General features: G+C 38.0%; 1 protein-coding gene across 1 annotated transcript in view; it reads right to left on the bottom strand.

Annotated features, from left to right (window-relative positions):
• Positions 1 to 578: 578 nt before the first annotated feature.
• The window catches only part of LOC143988468 (retinoic acid receptor responder protein 1-like), a 45709-nt gene continuing 27026 nt past the window's right edge, over positions 579 to 19261 (bottom strand). Inside the window, exons 2-6 of the mRNA XM_077488078.1 lie at positions 8970 to 9032; positions 8671 to 8845; positions 7563 to 7699; positions 4684 to 4746; positions 579 to 4575 (exon numbers count right to left, since the gene is read on the bottom strand). Coding sequence (XP_077344204.1) covers positions 4435 to 4575; positions 4684 to 4746; positions 7563 to 7699; positions 8671 to 8845; positions 8970 to 9032 — 579 coding nt within the window. The 3' untranslated portion in view covers positions 579 to 4434. The remainder of the gene's footprint in view (positions 4576 to 4683; positions 4747 to 7562; positions 7700 to 8670; positions 8846 to 8969; positions 9033 to 19261) is intronic.

Here is a 19261-nt window from a genome sequence, read left to right as displayed (position 1 = left end):
AAGTGGGCAAACTTACAAAATCTGCAGGGGATCAAATAATTATTTTCCCAACTGTGTGTATATATATATATCTTCCCAATGAACCTCAAAGCCATCATATCAAACTGGGATGATTGGTTTCCTCAAAGTATTTCTACTGGTGAAATGTACGCTTTTCTACATATGCAGCTGAATGTTCATGAAATGTTTTTTGCCTTCTCACTAAATGTTTGGATAATTAACTTTATGTATTAAGCTACAATGTGAAAAAGTTTATTTTTATAGCCTTTAATTAGTGGCTGGGCAGAGAAGCTGTAAACGGGATTGTTTGTCAGCAGGCGATTGCTCCAGCTCGTTCACAGCTCAGTAGAGGGCGACCTGTCCTTTTTGTTCAGTGACTGTATTGGAAGGGATCTCAGGGGACCGTCCCCAGACCACTACCTATAAATAGATGTGTTTAGCTAAAGTAAAAGTGTCCTATTAGCAACTTGATGTAATTCAATATTACTCTTTGTACAAGTCTCTGCAAACCAAGGTCATCTTCTGAACACGTACACATTTGTCTTTTCATTAGCAGCCACACAATAACAACATGAAAATAGTATCAAACTTTATTTATTTTGTATAAGTAGGCAGAATTTATTAGAGAAGTCATCTTTTTAAAGGTTAATGGAAAATAGATTACACACAGGTTATCTTTTTAGGCTGCATTCACACCTGACCATTTAATTTAGATTTTGCTGTGGGTTTTTTTGCCACGATTTTGTTCAGGTCACCAATGTAAAAGGCAGAAAAACGCCTGTAATCTGCCCCATAGAAACTCGTATGAGCTTAGGGTGTTTTTCAGGCAATTTGCTTCAGGTGGCAAAATGCTCAGATGTGAACACGTGTCATTGAAATGAATGAGATTTTGCTTGTTGGGCGTTTTATGAGCTGAAAATGCTCAAGTGTAAATGCAGCCTTACATTTACATAAAAGGTGCAAACTAAAAAAGCTTGCTAAACAGGTCTCCACCAATATAATTTCATTTCTAATATAAAATTTCTTAGCTAATCTGTGACAGATTATTTATGATCACTACCAGAAAGCCAAAACTAGGTTGTTCAGACAAGGCATGATACACGGGACAACCTTCTCAGGGTAGGGTTTGGCTAGGGCTTCTTTTACCCTATTGCCTTCTACACTAAAATGCTGCAGTATGTGTCAATATAGTAAAGCATTTAAAGTGGTTGTAAAGGCTGAAGGTTTTTCTACCTTTTATGCATGAAGGTAAAAAACCTTTAGGAGCAGCTCCCCCCTAATACTTATCACTGGATCAGGCTTGTGCACGAGAGCCGAGGCTCTCCCAGGTCTCTCCATATTCATTGGCTGAGATGCCCCAACGGGAGCCATGGGCTCCCACTACTGTCAGTCATAGCCAGTGAGGCGAGGGGAAGGGGCTGAGCTGCACTGTGTTTAATGGGCACAGAGAGCTAGCTTGGGAGCGAGCATGTACAAGTGCCCCCATAACAAGCAGCTTGCTAAGGAGTCACTTGACAAGGGGGAACGGCCCAGAGTGCCAACAGAGGACCCAAGGAGAGGAAAATCCAGGCTGCTCTGTGCAAAACCATTGCACAGAGCAGGTAAGTATAACAAGTTTGTTGTTTTATTTTTTTACGTTTCCTTTACAAACACTTTAAGGCTGCCATGAAAAATGTGTCTTTTATAACAAATGACACCAGAGTCTTTCAAAATGTATTTTCTTCTTAGAGTTTGTTAGTAAATGTTTCTTGGTCAGATTTAACAGTACGAGGATTTTTTTGTTTTTTATCAGATTTGTAGAAGATAATGTTTTTATCTGCACAACTTCTGAAAATTCATGAACATAATATTTACACATGGAATTATATCAGCAGGCAGGAATTAAAGTGCAATTTCTCACCTCCACACATTGAGAGCCATTTTGTGAGCTGTGCCAAGATTCATGAGACAAATAAATCATTTACAGATTACCATCTCATGCTGAATTGATAGTAGTGCTTTAAAGTGGTTGTAAACCTCTAAGATGAAAAATAAACAAAACATATCCTTCTAGTGTGTACTTGCTTTGACCCAAAGGACCTAGTGTGATTTCTATCTACCCTGTCATTCATCTGCTATCTGCTTGAGTCAATTCTGACCACACTTAAAAATCCTTGGAGACCGCCTCACCATCTTAGCACACAGCATGTGATTGACAGCCTTGGCTGTGCATGTTTCTCTGGGAGACTGTGCATGTCCATTCCCTCCACTCAGGTCTCAGATTACACTCTGCTCTGTGTGTCATCAGACCCATGCCTTCTGAAGCTCAGAAATACTGTGTAAAATGTGTGCTTTATGAGCATGTACAGGAGAGGGTGCTGCAGATAAACAGGTACAACTTGTGTAGGATGACTTGTTTCATCTCTTTGTAACACCTGAGGCTAGTCACTTCAGTGGGTATTACAACCACTTATATTCTGCCTGTCTGTCATAATGTGGATCTCACTGCATACTTGTCTAATTTTCCATAGATTTTTAAGAATCCAACTCCTATGGAGTGGGCAGCAGTGAGACATGATTTGGAAGATCCTACAGAAATAGAGAGAGAAGGCGAGTAATAGTTTATGGTGCACACTCATGTAAACTATCTAGTTTAATTTTGGTTCAGCTCAGAAATGGCAAATCCTTTCATATTTAGATTGTAAGCCACGTCTGTCAGTATGATAACGATATACTAAAAACTGCATACATACTTTTTAAAATCCCTAAGATATCAAGGCACACCAATTAGGTTTTACATTTTCTACCAGTTTCAAGAGCTGCCCTGTCACTTTCTGCACCTACCTACTGGCCCATCACTATGATGGTAGACCTTACTCACCAATAGACAGGTAGGAGAGAGAGGCTGGCCAGCGCTTGACAATTAAAGAAGTGCTGAAATCAGTATATTAGGGTTTACTTGCATTTTGAGCTTCCGTGGCTCTTGGGAAAACCTCAAAAAACATTTAAGTAACCTAATAGTATTGGCCAATTTACTTTAACAGCTCAAGTACTTTAAAGAACTCTAGAATCCCTTAGTAGCATTTTCACACTTCAACATTTTTCAGATGAGACAACTGTCGTCAATGGGTCAATTCCATCAATAAAGTAGTAAAAGTCTCATTTGTAATTAAGCTAAATTAGCATTGCTTTTTTTTCTTGTTAAAAAATAAAAATTAGTATTGCTTTATTGATATTTGTGGTACTAAGTAACTATTTCTAAAACTGTATAATTTTCTTTTCAGATGTGACAATACTTTATTATCAGTTTCAAATGTGGATATTACTTTATCACGTGCTTCTGAAATATATATATATATACATCTTACACTAGCTAGACATTTATGCAGCTAGCTGTAATTATCAAAATTATATAATCAATATATTGCTTAGTCCATCAAGTATTTGCTCTATTTAAAATTAGATTTAACTAGCGGTCCACTAACCTTTGGCCGTTATTATTTGTGTAAGCTGCATGACCACAGTGGGTGAAATAAGACCGATATTAAAGACCTAGTTCTTGGTTCTTAATATGTTAGAAAATGGTTAGCTCAAAAAAAAAAAAAAAAAACAACGTATAACTGCTGTTTAGTGCAAAAAAATAAGCAGCGATGTGCAGCATCCCATAGCAACTAGCTTTCATCATAACAGAGTTATGATTGATTGCTATGGGTAAGTGCTTTTGAGCATTGCTCTTTGCTTTTTTGATGTTAGACCTATGTCAAAGATTTAGGGACCATTTACATAATATGCATTTAAATGTTTTTTCTTTTGTTTTGTTTTTTAACATATTGTGCAGAGAATGTGTGTTTTTTTTTTACATGTGTTCGATATGGGAGTGGGGTAGTTGAAGACTTCTCTGCAGCTTTATGTATTTAAAAGCAAATGCATAGTGCATTTTATATGCAGAAGCTAAGCAGGATTTTTAATGCTGAATATAAAAATCCATTATTGAAAACTGTACCATTGAAAACAATAGGACAGCACTTTTTTGCACTTGGAGGTGCAATGTTAGATATGGTAAAGTATGATAAAGTGTAAATGGACCCTAAACAGTTTTGCCAATTTTCCCAATAATTGTTCACACTGCTATGATATTCTTCGGCTAATGTAGAATTTCAGCATAAGAACTCAGATAAATATCAATATTCTTAGCAATGTCTTCGTTTGTCTGAGAAAGTCAGACACTCTGCCCAGGCTATAGAATTATATAGTACTTCCAGAAAAAAGACCAGGCCATAATAATGGGCTGCATAAAAGAAGGATGCCAGCGAAAATTTAAGATTTCCATAATGGAATTAAATGAGCTTGTAATATAGAGCCTGGATGAGAAATAGTGATTCAAAGTTGGCCAACTCTGTCTTTTGTACAATCAATTTTTAGAAAATAACTTTTGTTGTATTTTAGGAACCAATTTTATTTAAAATTCCCTAGGAAGGCAGATCCCTCTTCTGCTTTGCTACCAGATCCATTCTCTGAGTAATCATGGCAGCTATAGTCCACTTTGGGCGATCTTCCAGGGGCCCATACCACATGCAGATTACACGGCACCATTTCCTAGAGGAGAGGAAATGTAATATAATTAAATACATCATTTATTTTATCTGGAATTGATCTCATATACAGTTTATTTACAGTATGTGTATCCACCGAGAAGTCATTTACCTCTGAAGGTCTTTCATAAAGATAGAGATCGTAATTGAAGGCAATAAATGTATCCTGACGTGGCTGAAAAAAAAAAAAAATAATTTGACACATTGAACATTATTTTGTAATTCAAACTTTGACAGGAAAAAACGTTAATAATTGTCATCATCTCACATCTCCCTATTTCCTGTTCAGTAACTCATAGTATTCATTCAAATCAGTAGTCAACCAAGAAAACAAGCAATTTCAAAATGAGACTTTAGTAGGGTATAATATTGTAGGCCCCATCCCTGTCCATATATATATATATATATATATATACATATACACATATATATACACACACACACACACACACACACACACACACACACATCATAAGTTTACATACCCTGGCAGAATTTTATTTCATGACCATTTTTCAGAGAATATGAATGAGAGCACAAACTTTTCTTTCACTCATGGTTAGTGTTTGGCTGAAGCCATTTATTATCCATCAACTGTGTTTACTCTTTTTAAATCATAATCGCAAAAGAAACTACCCAAATGACTCTGATCGGAAGTTTACATACCCCAGTTCTTAATACTGTGTATTGCCCCCTTTAACATAAACGAGAGCTTGAAGTCTTTTGTGGCATTTGTGGATGAGACTCTTTATCTTCTCAGATGGTAAAGCTGCCCATTCCTCTTGGCAAAAAGCCTCCAGTCCCTGTAAATTCTTGGGCTGTCTTGCATGAACTGCACGTTTGAGATATCCCCAGATAGGCTCAATGATATTGAGGTCAAGAGACTGAGATGGCCACTCCAGAACCTTCACTTTATTCTGCTGTAGCCACTGACAGGTTGACTTGGTCTTGTGTTTTGGATCATTGTTATGTTGGAATGTCCAAGTACGTTCCATTCACAGCTTCCTGGCTGATGAATGCAAATGTTCTTCCAGTATTTTTCGTTAAACATGCTGCATTCATCTTGCCAGCAATTTTGATCAAATTTCCTGTACCTTTGTGGTTCACACATCCCCAAAACATCAGCAATCCACCTCCGTGTTTCACAGTAGTAATGTTGTACCTTTCATAATTGGCCTTGTTGACTCCTCTCCAAAAGTAGGGTTTATGGTTGTAGCCAAAAAGCAAAATTTTGGTCTCATCACTCCAAATTACTTTGTCCCAAAAGGTTTGAGGCATGTCTCTGTGCTGTTTGGCGTATTGTACGCAGGATGCTTTGTGGCATTTGCGTAGTAATGGCTTTCTTCTGGCGACTCGACCACGCAGCCCATCTTTCTAAGGGCCTCCTTATTGTGCATCTTGAAACAGCCACACCACATGGTTTTCAGAGAGTCCTGTATTTCGCCTGAAGTTATTTGTGGGTTTTTCTTTGCATCCCAAGCAATTTTCCTAGAGTTTGAACACTGCTGATTGTAATTCTGAATTCCTTGGATATCTTTGTATATCCCTTTCCTGTTTTATACAGTTGAGCTACCTTTTCCCACAGATCCTTTGTCAATTCTTTTGCTTTCCCCATGACTCAGAATCCAGAAACATCACTGCAGCACTGGATGAAAGATGCGAGGGTCTGTCAGGAGTCCAGAAACTCATTGACCTTTTATAGCTATAAATATTATATACACACATATACCAAGTACAAGCAAATCGATCACAGGTGAGGATGGTTACCTTCAATATTGTTGTTATCGGGCCAAAAGCACCAGGGTATGTAAACTTTTGATCAGAGTCACTTGGGTAGTTTCTGTTGCCATTATGATTTAAAAAGAGTAAAACACAGTTGATTGATAATGAATGGCTTCAGATAAACACTAACCATGAGTGAAAGAAATGGTTTTTGTGTTATCCATATTCTCTGAAAAATGGCCAAGAAATCTAATTCTGCCAGGGTATGTAAACGTATGAACTGAGTGTGTGTAAAATATATATATATATATATATATATATATATATATATATATATATATATATATATATATATATATATATATATATAGTAAATAAGGAAAAAAGAAAGTTTAAAAAGTGCAGAAACTTTTTTTTGAAGAACCCTCATATATGTGCTCCCCATGAAACCTACACTACAACCTTGACATTTCCATTTTTTTCTAATAACAATTTTTCGAAGCCAACAACTGATTGCACAGCACCTCCAGTTCTCCTTTCCACCACTTTATTTGTATACTATGTACAAAATATGCATTACAGTGTACATATAGATATTTTATTACAGCCTGTGAGCAAGGAAGCCTACAATGGAATGCCCATAGTCATCCAAGTGCATCAGTGTCAAGTTTGGTGTAAGCCAGTAAACCTTACAATAGGTTTTGGAGGTGTGGGAGAAAACGAGTGCACCGAAAGGAAACCAACACAAACTTGGGATGAATATGCGATATTGATGCAGACGTTGTCCTGTTTGAAACTAAAGCAAACACCACAGCACTGTAAAGCAAGCATGGTAACCATATACTGTAGCCAATATCCTACTTTTTAAACTTGACACTGGTGGTAATGTCTGAATGTAAAGGGTTAGGTGGTTGGCACTGTCCCTCCGCCATCAAACTTCCTATTAAAAGAGACTTTGTCACTAGCAAACTACATTAGAAGTGACTGTCATAGAAAGGTTTAAAAATGTACAGGCCCCTATAGATATGCATTGTGTAATTTGGATCATAAGCAGAGACAAACCTATTATGCAGCCCTTCATAATTTTCTCCTTGTCATACATATAACCTATATGATACATGTACAATATATTACAGAAGGAATTGCCAGTTATTGAAAAATACCACAAATCTACATGTAAACCTATGAAATCTTTAATGTGTGCTTCAGAAGCACCTATTAGCAATGCACAAAACACTAACTTTAAAATGGTTGGTGCTTTATACTTACAATTTGCTTTACAGTTCTAATTTGTGCCATAGCATAATCACGATCTTCTGTGGCCTTATCCACTATAACATAGCTGCTTCCTAAGATGGCTAATTGCCACACCGGCTCAAATTGTGGTTCAATGTTTCCATAGCTGTCTGATACCAGAGAAACGACAGACCATCAATACAGTTTTACAAAACATACTAGGAGAACTTATTAAAACTGAAGCAGACATAATCTGAAGCAGATGTGCAGAGTAACCAACCAGCTTTTAGCTTTAGCTTGTTTAGTTAAGTTTTGAAAATTAAAAAAAAGGTAGAAGCTGATTGGTTGCCATGCACAGCTGCTCCAGTTTATAAATGCTCTATTCTTAATAAATTCAATTTATTGTATAAGATATAGTTTAATTAATGTTACCAGTATTATGTAGCTTGTAAATAACTCAAACCAATAGGAAAGCAAGGCACGTTATATGATTAGTAAATTATACACAATATTAAAGGAGAGAGAATGACACAATCACCTATTTTCTTAGCAGCCATGTCCTTGCAGAACTAATAATAATTAGTGTTACATTTGTCTTGACATATACTTTGTTAAGTCACCCCAGATTGTGTTCTCATATTGTAACAAAACCATAAGCAATGAGAAAAACAGCGGGAATGTGGGTCTGTTCCACGGCCAGGGGTTGACTGGGAACTTTTGACCTGAGAGGCAAACACAATCAACTGGTCCATTCATGGTTAAGGACAGTTGTGGGCTAAAAGTGCATCATATAAAGTGTGTGCAGGGATTGGTGGCCATGGAGAGAGGTCAGTGTCATCTTAAACACTTGATTCTGAGCACGACAGGGAGCAGATAGCTGTAAAACACCCAACAGCTGTTACTTACTGCAGATCCTGAGCCAATTAAGGTTTGAATAGGGCAGTATCTCCATTCAAGGCCACCAACCCAATATTCATGATTGGTATTGGCTGAGGAAAATGCCACCCTGCGCTCTAGCCCAGTCCTTCTCTGACTGTTGCTGCAGGGAGGTAAGTGCCTCCCTGTCAATGCATGAAATAGGAATTAAAAACAGATGAATTAAGATTTTGAACCAAAATAACAAAAAAATTAAAATCCTCACCAGGAATATTTTCTCCGGTAAGTGGGGAGGTTCGCGCTTTTATTTTCTGATAGAACTCATAATCATCATCTATAGCTTGCTTCTGCACTTTACTGCCCGAGCAGTTAACAGAAATGGAAGGGTGAGGCTTCTCATCCAGGAAAAACACTGATGCACTGCACAATCCAACATCCTCCTATAGTAGGGAGAGGAGATCTCAGTGGGTTAAATTCATGTACAAGTGTCCTCTACCATAAGTGGCAGTCATAGCTTAGCATGTAACATTGACTTAGTTATTTCCAGTCATTATTTGAACTTACCATGGTTTGGTAGACATTGGCTGAAAATTCGACGTAGTATTTGTGTCCAACAAAGGGAAATGCCTGCAAGAAAAAAGGGTCACAAAAATAAAGCGGCTGCTTTGGTAGGACATAAAACCATTAATCGATTGCCAAATAGTAGTGCAGCTTTAGGTTTTACTAAACAATGTCTTTTAAAGGATATACTGAAAGTTCTCCATTCTTCCCTGTCGATCTCTGACCACTGACAAACCTATCCAATAACCAGGAGGTTAGGCAATACAATACCTGGGAAACAGCCAGCTCAATGAATCTGAGGTAGGACAAATTAACCTGCCAGGTGAGGAAAATTTAGGCTGCTGATGCTTGTCCACTATTTACAAGTGCTGCAACCAGAGACAGCCAAGCAAAGGGCATGTTTGGTGGTCCAATGGCATCATCTCACTTCCAAAGGGTAAATCAACTCTATTCAGCACATGCATACACACAGACACTCCATCTAGGATCCTACTTGGACTTAATTATAGAGCAATGCATAACAGAATTGGCAGCATTAAATAAAGCATTAATGGCATCCACATGACACAACCATAGTATGCTGCTTCGCTGAATTCCAAATATTGATTCTTTTAAGTTGTCCTTTAACATGAACCAATGCTTTGCACAACAGGATAAAGCAACTGTCTCACTTTAGCCACTTGACCTCTGGAAAGTTTACCCTACTTCCTGACCAGGCCATTTTTGGCAATATGGCACTGCGTTACATTGCACGGTCATGCGACACTGTACACAAACAAAACTCCTTTTTTCGCCCAAGTACAGCTTTCTTTTGGTGGTATTTGACCACTTCTGCATTTTTTTATGTTTTGTGCTAAAAGCAAAAAAAAAAAAAAAAAAAAAAGAGATAGAATTTTATTTAATTTATATATATCTGTTTATATTTATATTAAAAACAATTATTTTATAAAAAAATTGGGGAAAAAAAAAAATCAAATTTCTTCATCAGTTTAGGTCAATATGTATTCTGCTACATAGTTTTGGTAAAAAAAAAATCCCAATAAAGCATATATTGATTTGTTTGTACAAAAGTTAAAGTGACTACAAACTATGGGATATATCTCTATTTTTATTTACTAGTAAATGTCGGCGATCAGCGTCTTATAGTGGGACCACTATACTGCGGACATTCTGACACTAATTGACACTTTTTGGGGACCAGTGATACTAATACAGTGATCAGTGCTAAAAAAAATATGCACTGAGACTGTACTAATGACACTGGTTGGGAAGTGGTTAACTGTGTGCCTAGCCTGTGTTCCAGTGTACTGTGGGAGGTGCTTTTACTAGGGGAAGATATGGATCCATGTCTCTGCTTTGCAGAGACACAGAATCCATGCCTTCCCTGCTGACAGAATGGCAGTCTGCCTGTGTAACAGTTGATTGGCGGGTGCCAGCAGACCCAGAGTCCACGGTAGCCACTAATTGGCTCCCACTGTGTATAATCACAGCAGGAGCGAGGCTGCACGTATATGCGCCCCCTACCCAGACAAGCTGAATCACGTATAAATACTGTACGCGATTTGGTGCACAGCTGCCGCCCTGTAGCATTAAAACTGCTCTGGGGCGGACAGCAAGTGGTTAAAGCTGACACCCACAACATCTAATATCCATTTCCACTCACTCTTCATTGCCCTGTTTGCCACTGGGAGTGAGGAGAAAAAGCCCACGTAAGCTCCAAGCTGATCTCTGTCAAAGTTTACATGGGGTTGAGGGTTCTTACCCCAATGTGACAGCTCTGAGTGAAACACAGCATATGCAGGAGTGCGGCCAGGTATTAAAGTATAACTAAAAGGTAAAGCATTTTTTTGTGTGTTAGATTATGTCAGGTTATTTATTGCTGTCTGTGCCCCTATTAAAGAGATGTACCCTTTATATCTGTCCTGGTGACCATTATCACAGAATGTGAAAGAAAATCCAAAATTTTCTGTCACTAGAACAGATACAGAGGGGAAATCTTTCAATAGAGAACTATTTTTGGTGATCCTGGTAACAACCAGGGATTCCCTCACTTTGGAAGGATTTTATTCTTGCTTCCAGTTTTAAATAAAAGGAAATAAAGGCAACTGTCCCCAATAGGACACAGAGGGCAAAATAATGGACATGAGTTATAACCCTCACTTACTCTATCCAACATAAAAAAAGTTTTGCCCTTAGTTCTAGTTTAAGTAAACCTGGGGTTTTGTCCTACGTATTTCCTATGTGACCACACAAATCAAGCATATCGCTTTGGGCACCTACAATCACCATACAAGAACACTATGGGATTGATTTACTAAAATCGGAGAGTGAAAAATCTGGTGCAGCTGTGCATGGTAGCCAGTTAGCCTTTAGCATCAGCTTGTTCAAATTAAGCTTTGACAAAAAAAATGGAAGCCGATTGGTTTCTATACAGATCTGTGCCAGATTTTGTAGGTTCCAGTTTCAGTAAATCAACCCCTATAGGTTCAGTTTTAAGGAAAGCCAATTAATTTTCCAATAGGTTTTTTGGAAGAACACTGGAGCATTGGAGAAACCAAACACAAACAAAGGGAAAAAAAAATGCAAAATCCATGCATGAGTCCAAAATACTGCCCATTGCAAAATATCCATTATATTTATTTCTTGGCTATTACATTTAAATCTTTTTTTGGAGATTTGTAATAAAGCATGTCCAATTTTGTTCTCCAAAACAAGCAAACAAGATTTCCATGGTTACTGTCCATTAATGGTGCTCCAAGACGTCAAAGAGGGAAGACACATGATTGAGTGTAAGCTGTAAACTGTTGATGGTGAAACACTCAGCGTCATAAAAGGAGGCATTAAAAAATGAATGGAAAATGTAAAAGAAAGCATAAAGTGGTTAAAATGTGTTTTGTGTAATGAAAACTTTTCTACGCAAGGAAAGAAAAAATAAAATATATATTATATATATATATATAAAATATTCAATAACTCAGTCCTTAATTCATCTGCTTAGCACAATTTGGATTTAATGAAACTGCTAAATTTAACTAAATGAACAGGTCTGCATTTCCTTTAAGCAAGCTTGTAATCAGTCATGTAAGAATTTCAAGCAGTGGTTAACGAACCAAAGCAAAGCCCATCCCAAAACTGCTACCCTCCTGAGCTTTATTTCTGGAGCCAAAATACAGTTATAGCAACTCATTATTATGGTATTTGTTAATGTAGAGGATACAGGAAACTGGATTTCAGACCACAACGCCCAACAAAATCCAAAGCTTCACAAGGAAACTCAGGAATACCATCTTAGAAAGGATGCAGGGGAATTTATCGTATGCTATGGTTTGAAAGATCTCAGAAATATCAGCATCAGTATAATGCTTCTATATTGGCCTGGTCACAGATTACTACCTGTGGATTGGCTGTATATTTTTATTTCATGTTGAGCACTTATCTTTAATATAGACCTGAATCAAAAAATGTAAAGATTTGCTGTTGTAGAGGAAACAACTAGAATTTCCAATTGTGCCTGAGAAGTTTCCTGAAAAATGTAGCATTTTTCTTGATTTCCTCCTGAAAAGCAATAGCGGTCTTCCTGTGTCCTCATAGCTGTATATCTGCAGTGTGAGTTCCAGGGCACTGCTTCCTCTGATTGCTAGTTTCAGGAGATCTGAACTGACATTTGGTAATGTACAGTTGAGAGAAAGATGTAACTGAGCATCTGCAGGGAAGGAAGCATCCTGCTTCTGTGGATCTGTGCTCTCTTTTCCTCTTGCTGTTTCTTGAATATTCCCCCAGCAGCCATTAGCTCACCCTAGTCATCAGGGAAGCAGTATTAAGACAAGGAAGCAATGCCCACCCATTGCTAAGATGACCACCTCCACACAGAGATGGTGTGTAGCAAGGCATGGTTTAAAAAAAAATTAAAAATTAAAAAAAAAAGGAAGAAGAAGAAGAGGGGGGCAGCTGAGCATCATGCGAAATGTAGTTTAAAAGCATCTGAGGTGCCAAGGTTCGCCATCACTGCTATAGACAATACTTATTATTATTATTATACACAATTTATATAGCGCCAACAGTTTACACATCGCTTTACAATCTATAGGGGGGACAACACAATTACAGTACAATAGAAAAGGTACAGGCGGGCCCAGCTTGTAGAGCTTACATTCTAAAGGGAGGGGGTGGTAGTACAAAGGGTAATAGCTGCAGAGAATGATTTGATGGGGGTGGCTCGGGGACAGTTAGGTGGGTGTGGGATAGGCTTCCCTGAATAAATGAGTTTTCAGGGATCTCCTAAAAGGTGGACAGGGTAGGGTCTGATTGGACAGACTGGGGCAGGGAGTTCCAGAGGATGGGCGAGGCTCTGGAGAAGTATTGAAGGCGAGCATGAGAGGAGGTAACAAGGGAGCTAGAAAGCAGGAGATCCTGGGAGGAATGGAGGGGACGATTTGAGCGATATCTGCTGCAATACTTCTGACTGATCTTTCAGTCTCTGGAATAAAGAGGATTTAAACTGTGGAAGTTTCATCAAAAAAGGAACCAAACAGAATCCTTTCATTTGTTATTGTAATGCTGTCAAGCTGCAGATACAGTAACAAATATGCCCTTTTTTTTTACACTTTGTTTTTAATCTGTCAAGTGCTACAGTAAGTATTCAAAAAGGTTTATACATTAAAAGTAATCAATTGGGCTTCAAAGTATAATTAAAAAGCAAAACTTTTTTTGTTAGTTTTGGATAGAATGGAGAGAGATTAGAACACTTGTCCATTTTTATTTTGGTCTGTGCCCCTGTCATTCACTCCATTTGACCCGTTTACCATATTTGTTGAAGGTGAAAAGTAAAAGAAAATCCAAAACTTTGGGTTGCCCCAAGAACAGGAATAGTGGGGGGGTGGGGGGATTTCCGCTCACTTCCTGTTTAGGCTATGTGCTTGGCAGCACACTTTTCATATCTGAAAGATCTTTAAACAGAATGGACTAAGCAGGTTTACCACAGGGTGGTGTGCACAACTCAAATGTTCACATAGAAGAGAGACAGACGTAAGGTTTATATGATTTACCATTATACTTTTTGGTTTATTCATTTAACCATTTGATACATTAAATATACAATTTATGTATATAAATTTGATAGCTGTTGGATTTGAGCACACGATTTTTTTATATTTAATATATATACACCAATAAGGTAACCGTGATCTAAACCTCAAAAACATATCTCTTGCTGTGGGCCAAACAGACTTTATGAAGTTCCTAATGGTAGTGACAACTAAAATTGTAGTGACTGCAATAAAGCCTGCATGAGACAGGGGTACCCAGGAGAGAAAGAGAGCCCTGAGTATTAGTCAGCTCACATATAAAGTATAAAGGCCTGAGGATAGCTGAAAATAATAATGAAGTCTGGCTACCAGGTAAAATAGGGACCTAGGAAAGGATGCCTCCAGACTTCAGGACTCAGGACAAAATAATTCCCCCCCATATCAGTCATTGCCTGTAGAGGCCCTCACCGTGGGAAGGTAAAAAAACATAGTGACACATATACATTACATGGTCCGCAATCCTACCAGCCAGTGCCTCACAATATACTCCAATCAGCCATAACATTATGACCACCCACCTAATATTAAGTAGGTTCCTGTTTTGCCACCAAAACAGCCCTGACCTGTCCAAGCATGGGCTCCACTAGACCTCTGAAAGGTATGCTGCGTTATCTGCCACCAAGCCCCCAGTAGCAGAAACGTGTAAGTTGCAAGGTGGGGCCTCCATAAATTGCACCCTAAAGATGCTCGATTGGATGGAGATCTGGAGAATTTGAAGGCCAAGTCAACATCTCAAATTTTTTTTAGTGTCTCCCAAACTATTTTTGCAGTGTGGCATGGCACATTATCCTGCTAAAAGAGGCCACTGTCATCAAGGAATACAATTTCAATGAAGGAGTGTACTTGGTCAGCAACAATGTTTATGTAGGTGGTACGTGTCAAAGTAACAGCCACATGATGGCACGACCCAAGGTTTCCCAGCAGAACATTGTCCAAAACATCACACTGCCACTACTGGTTTGCATTCCCATACACCATCCTGGTGGGATTTCTCCCCCAGGTAAGCATCATACATGCACCCAGCTATCCAAATGATCAAAAAGAAAATGTGACTCATCAGATCAGGCCACCTTCCTCCATTGCTCTGTGGTCCAGTTCTTATACAAGGGGCACATGAGTAGGTACTTTTGGCTGTAGACACGGGTCAGCATGGGCACCCTGATTGGACTGGCTACGTAGTCACATAAGCAACAAACTGCGATGTCTTTTTAATACATCAACCTCAGGGGCAACATGTTTACTTGCTTCCAGATATATCCCACCTACCTTCAGATGCCTTTTTTTTTTAAGATAATCAATTTTGTTCACTTATTCTGTCAGTGGTCATACAGGATATAGCTGATCAGTGAATATATTTATATACACAATATATACATATGTAAAGAATTACTCTTTGGCCACTCCTACTCCTCCTGGCATATCATAGCCATAATAAATAACGGAGACACAGACACACCACGGCTCCCATTAAGTGCCAATAATCTTACAACAAACTAGACATAGGTAGCTAGAAAAGCAGCTGTGAAATTTGTTTGCAATCTGACTTGGGAGAACATTAATAAATCATAATAGATGTATTAATGTTCTCCCAAGTGGAAGAGTTCTTTAGCGGATTAGACCAATACTTCTGAAAGAAAGCAACAAAATTATCAGTATTTGTAAGAACGTAAAAGAAAAATGCAGCTATAAAAATATCCTTGTAAAAAGGGAATAACAAGATGTTCTAATCTGGGAAGAATTGCATAACATGACTTCACTGAACAAATTATTTTACATGTGCTGTTTATAGGGTCCGAGAGACTGGATATAAAGATGAATAATGCATTCCCTCAACATGCAGCTCCAGGGCTATTATTACATAACCTTTCCATTTTATTGACTAAACCCTGATGCCTTTGTTAAAAGAAAAAGACGCTAATAGATACGAATGATATGGAAGGTTGATTCTTGTCTGAACTGCTCAGCATTTATAGCCCATTTGAAACAATCATTCCATAGATTCCACAATATGACCCTTCAGGGCATTTCCACCTGTTTTTATTATTAAATATATCAGTTATACCAGACAAAGCAGCGTTAGGCTTGTGTTTTTACTACACTTAGCCAAAAGGCTGAGAAATATAGGCTTGTTTTTGTTTTATTTATTTTTTTAAAGTGAAACTATAGGCAACATGTTTTTTTATTTTGGATACCACAAAGAAAAGGTTTAACCCCTGTCAGATATTTTTATTTTATTTGCGTTGGTGTCCTATAGTCAAACAGGAAGTGAGGAGATCCCTGAAAATTAAGAATTCCTTGGGGACCCCCAGGTCACCAGAATTAGTGTCCCTATTGAAAGATTTCCCCTCTACTACTTTTCTGGGGACAACCCAAAATTTGGGATTTTCTTTTATGTTCACTTGCAATGATAATGGTAAACAGGACAAATAGAGAGGGGGCACCTCCTTACCGGGGGCACAGACAGCAATAAAAACTGACAAGCATGCTAATCACTCTGCATTCTATCTAAAACTAAAAAAGGTTTTGCCTTTCGTTATACTTCAAGGTGCATTCCTTATAGCTTGCTTCCTTCACTGATCATTAAAGCAGAGCTAAACCCAAAAATAAAAACGTAATAGATTGCATCTTACTAATCCTTAGATGTGGTGGCTCTATTTTTCCCCCTTCATTTCAAGCCAATAATACACGTCTTGCCTTAGTGTGTCTGCACTATGAATGGAGGAGCAACAGAGATACCCTTGCAATGCAGCACTGTCTGGAGTGTCAGATGGACTAGTTAGATTTAGATGGACTTTACATAAGTGATTAACAAATTAAAACCTAACTTCAGCTAACACTTTTTAAGCAGTTACAGAAACATTTATTTTCATTGGGGATAACGGTTTTACATAAATAATAGTTGACCATTGTAAGCACCCTTGTTAGTGTTGAATGGTTTGTCTCAACCCTTTCAATGATAATGGTAAACAGGACAAATATAGAGGGGGCACCTCCTTACCGGGGGCACAGACAGCAATAAAAACTCTCAACCCTGCAACTGCCATTTTTGCTGGACAGCTTGGCCTATCAAAGCAAGTTGAAGTCAGAAATGGTGAAATTCTCACTCCAACAGCTATCCACTTCTCTATCCCAGCCCACAACAGCATTGGAAGTTGGATACAAATCTGACTGCTGTAAGCACTTCCGGCAGTATTACATAGTTTGTTCCCATCTCAGTAACTGCCTCCTTTGCTGGACAGTCTGGCCAGTTAAAGGACTTGGTAAAACAGCAGATCTACTGGCAAGATCAACAGGTCCCTACTTTGTTACAGGGGGATTTAGAAGTATTGCTGGGGTTTCTGTTATTGAAAATCTGTATAATGTATTTATTTTACCAACAACTCCACTTTAGGATCAAGAGTGAATATTGTTTAGAGAACAGAATGAGTAGGCAATGGATAACTAATGGAGAAGCCAAAAAGAGGGAAAAACAGGAAGTAAAGAGGTGGATTGGAAGCAGACATGATTAAAACGAAAGAAAAAATAAATAAAAATTAGAGGAAACAGATGTAAGGACTGGTGTACACACAGCCTAAACATTGGAAAATATTGGGCAGCTGGTATAAGAGGTAATGAATATATATATATAGTGCAGTGTTTCATGGTTTCCTCCTAACCCATTTTCTGCTATTACTGTAATCGGTCATGCCACTTCCTTCAATGGCAGAACACTTTAATGTGAACGCCTAGAAACTGTTTTGTTTTCAAAGATAGATGCAATTACTTTGGATAAAGGAGTCTCAAAAGGCAGGTGATGTGTGAGAAGGCAGTCTTTGGTATAAGCATTATGCAGTATAGACTTAAATCTGAATTAAAGTATATCTAAATTCGATATTTTATTGTTCATTTGGGTAAAGCTGGCAAGGGTTAAAATCTGTCAGGTTTTAATTGCTGTGTTAACATGGCGAAGATTTACCTTATTTGTCCAGGACAGGAAATAGTGAAAAATCTAAAATGTTACAGTTCTCAGTGGAAAGGAAATAGAGATGCAACTTCTAATAAATACAACAGAGCTACAAATCAAATTGATTGTGTATATTTTAAAGGCCTTGGGTGCAGGGTCCTTGTCTATGGTAAACATCTCATTATTTCAGTATTACTCAAGTCATTTTTAATCAGAAAATAAATATACTTACATACAAAATATTATAGATTTATTAAGGAAAGTTTATAATATCTTCAAATTCAAAGAAAACACTAACTGCCACTGATGTTATGAATGCGAGTTTGGTTGCATAAATGATATAAAAGGTATGGAATGTAGCATGTGACATGCGACCACAAGCTTGTACTTGAGTTCTTGGCATGTGTGGAGAAAATAAAACCATTGCTAGATTGAGCCATTCACATGAAAATGTCCAAGCTATTTATATGTCAGAATCAGTGGGACCCGATATGAAACAAGAATATATATATAAAATAACAAATAAATCAGCTTTAGTCTCAAGTGATTATTAAAATGTTATCATTTGCAGCAATACAAACACATGGGCATTGATTTACTAAAGGCAAATAGGCTATTCACTTTGCCAAGGAAGCATCATTTTGCAAGTAAATTTGACCCAGAACTTAGTGAATAAAATAAAAGCTCTGCTGACTTCCATCATCCAATCATGCGCAAGCAAAAATTCTATTTTTTCCCCCCCCTTTCATGTGATTGGATTATCTTTGCAAAGTGAGCCCTGTCTGTTTGCACTTAGTTTGTTAGTTCTTGAACAAGAAAGGAAAGCAAATTGCATTTCTGGGTGAGGAGTGAAAATAATGATCAGCAAGTGCAAGAACTTATGGCAACCAATTGGATTACAGGTTACTACTGTCTGTTCCATGAAGATAATTTTTTATTGGTCACAAGGAGGAAATGCATTGTGCACATTTGGGTGCAGGGGATCCACTTTAGACACATAGCGCTTTGGTTGGCAAGTAGCGAGGACCTTATCTTGAGTAGCAGAGGCTCCAGTGTTTCTTGATAATGCCACAAGCAAAATTATGAATGTATAGGAAGCCCTACATATTGTAAGAATAAAAAAAAAAAAACACACACAACTCAACACACAACAACAATTGCCACCTGGATGTGTATAGATTGTGCAGCAAAGGCAGTGCCATGACAACAAGTTTGCAAAGGAATAGCTCAGTCCCAGCACAGAGCCCCGGAGATGTAAACCCATAGTA

Source organism: Lithobates pipiens, unplaced genomic scaffold, assembly GCF_037356315.1.
Source record: "Lithobates pipiens isolate NorthernLeopardFrog02 unplaced genomic scaffold, aLitPip1_a1.2 Scaffold_18, whole genome shotgun sequence".
In the NCBI taxonomy this organism is placed as follows: domain Eukaryota; kingdom Metazoa; phylum Chordata; class Amphibia; order Anura; family Ranidae; genus Lithobates; species Lithobates pipiens.
Note: the sequence above shows the minus strand (reverse complement) of the source record. Positions and strands in the feature narration are given on the sequence as shown.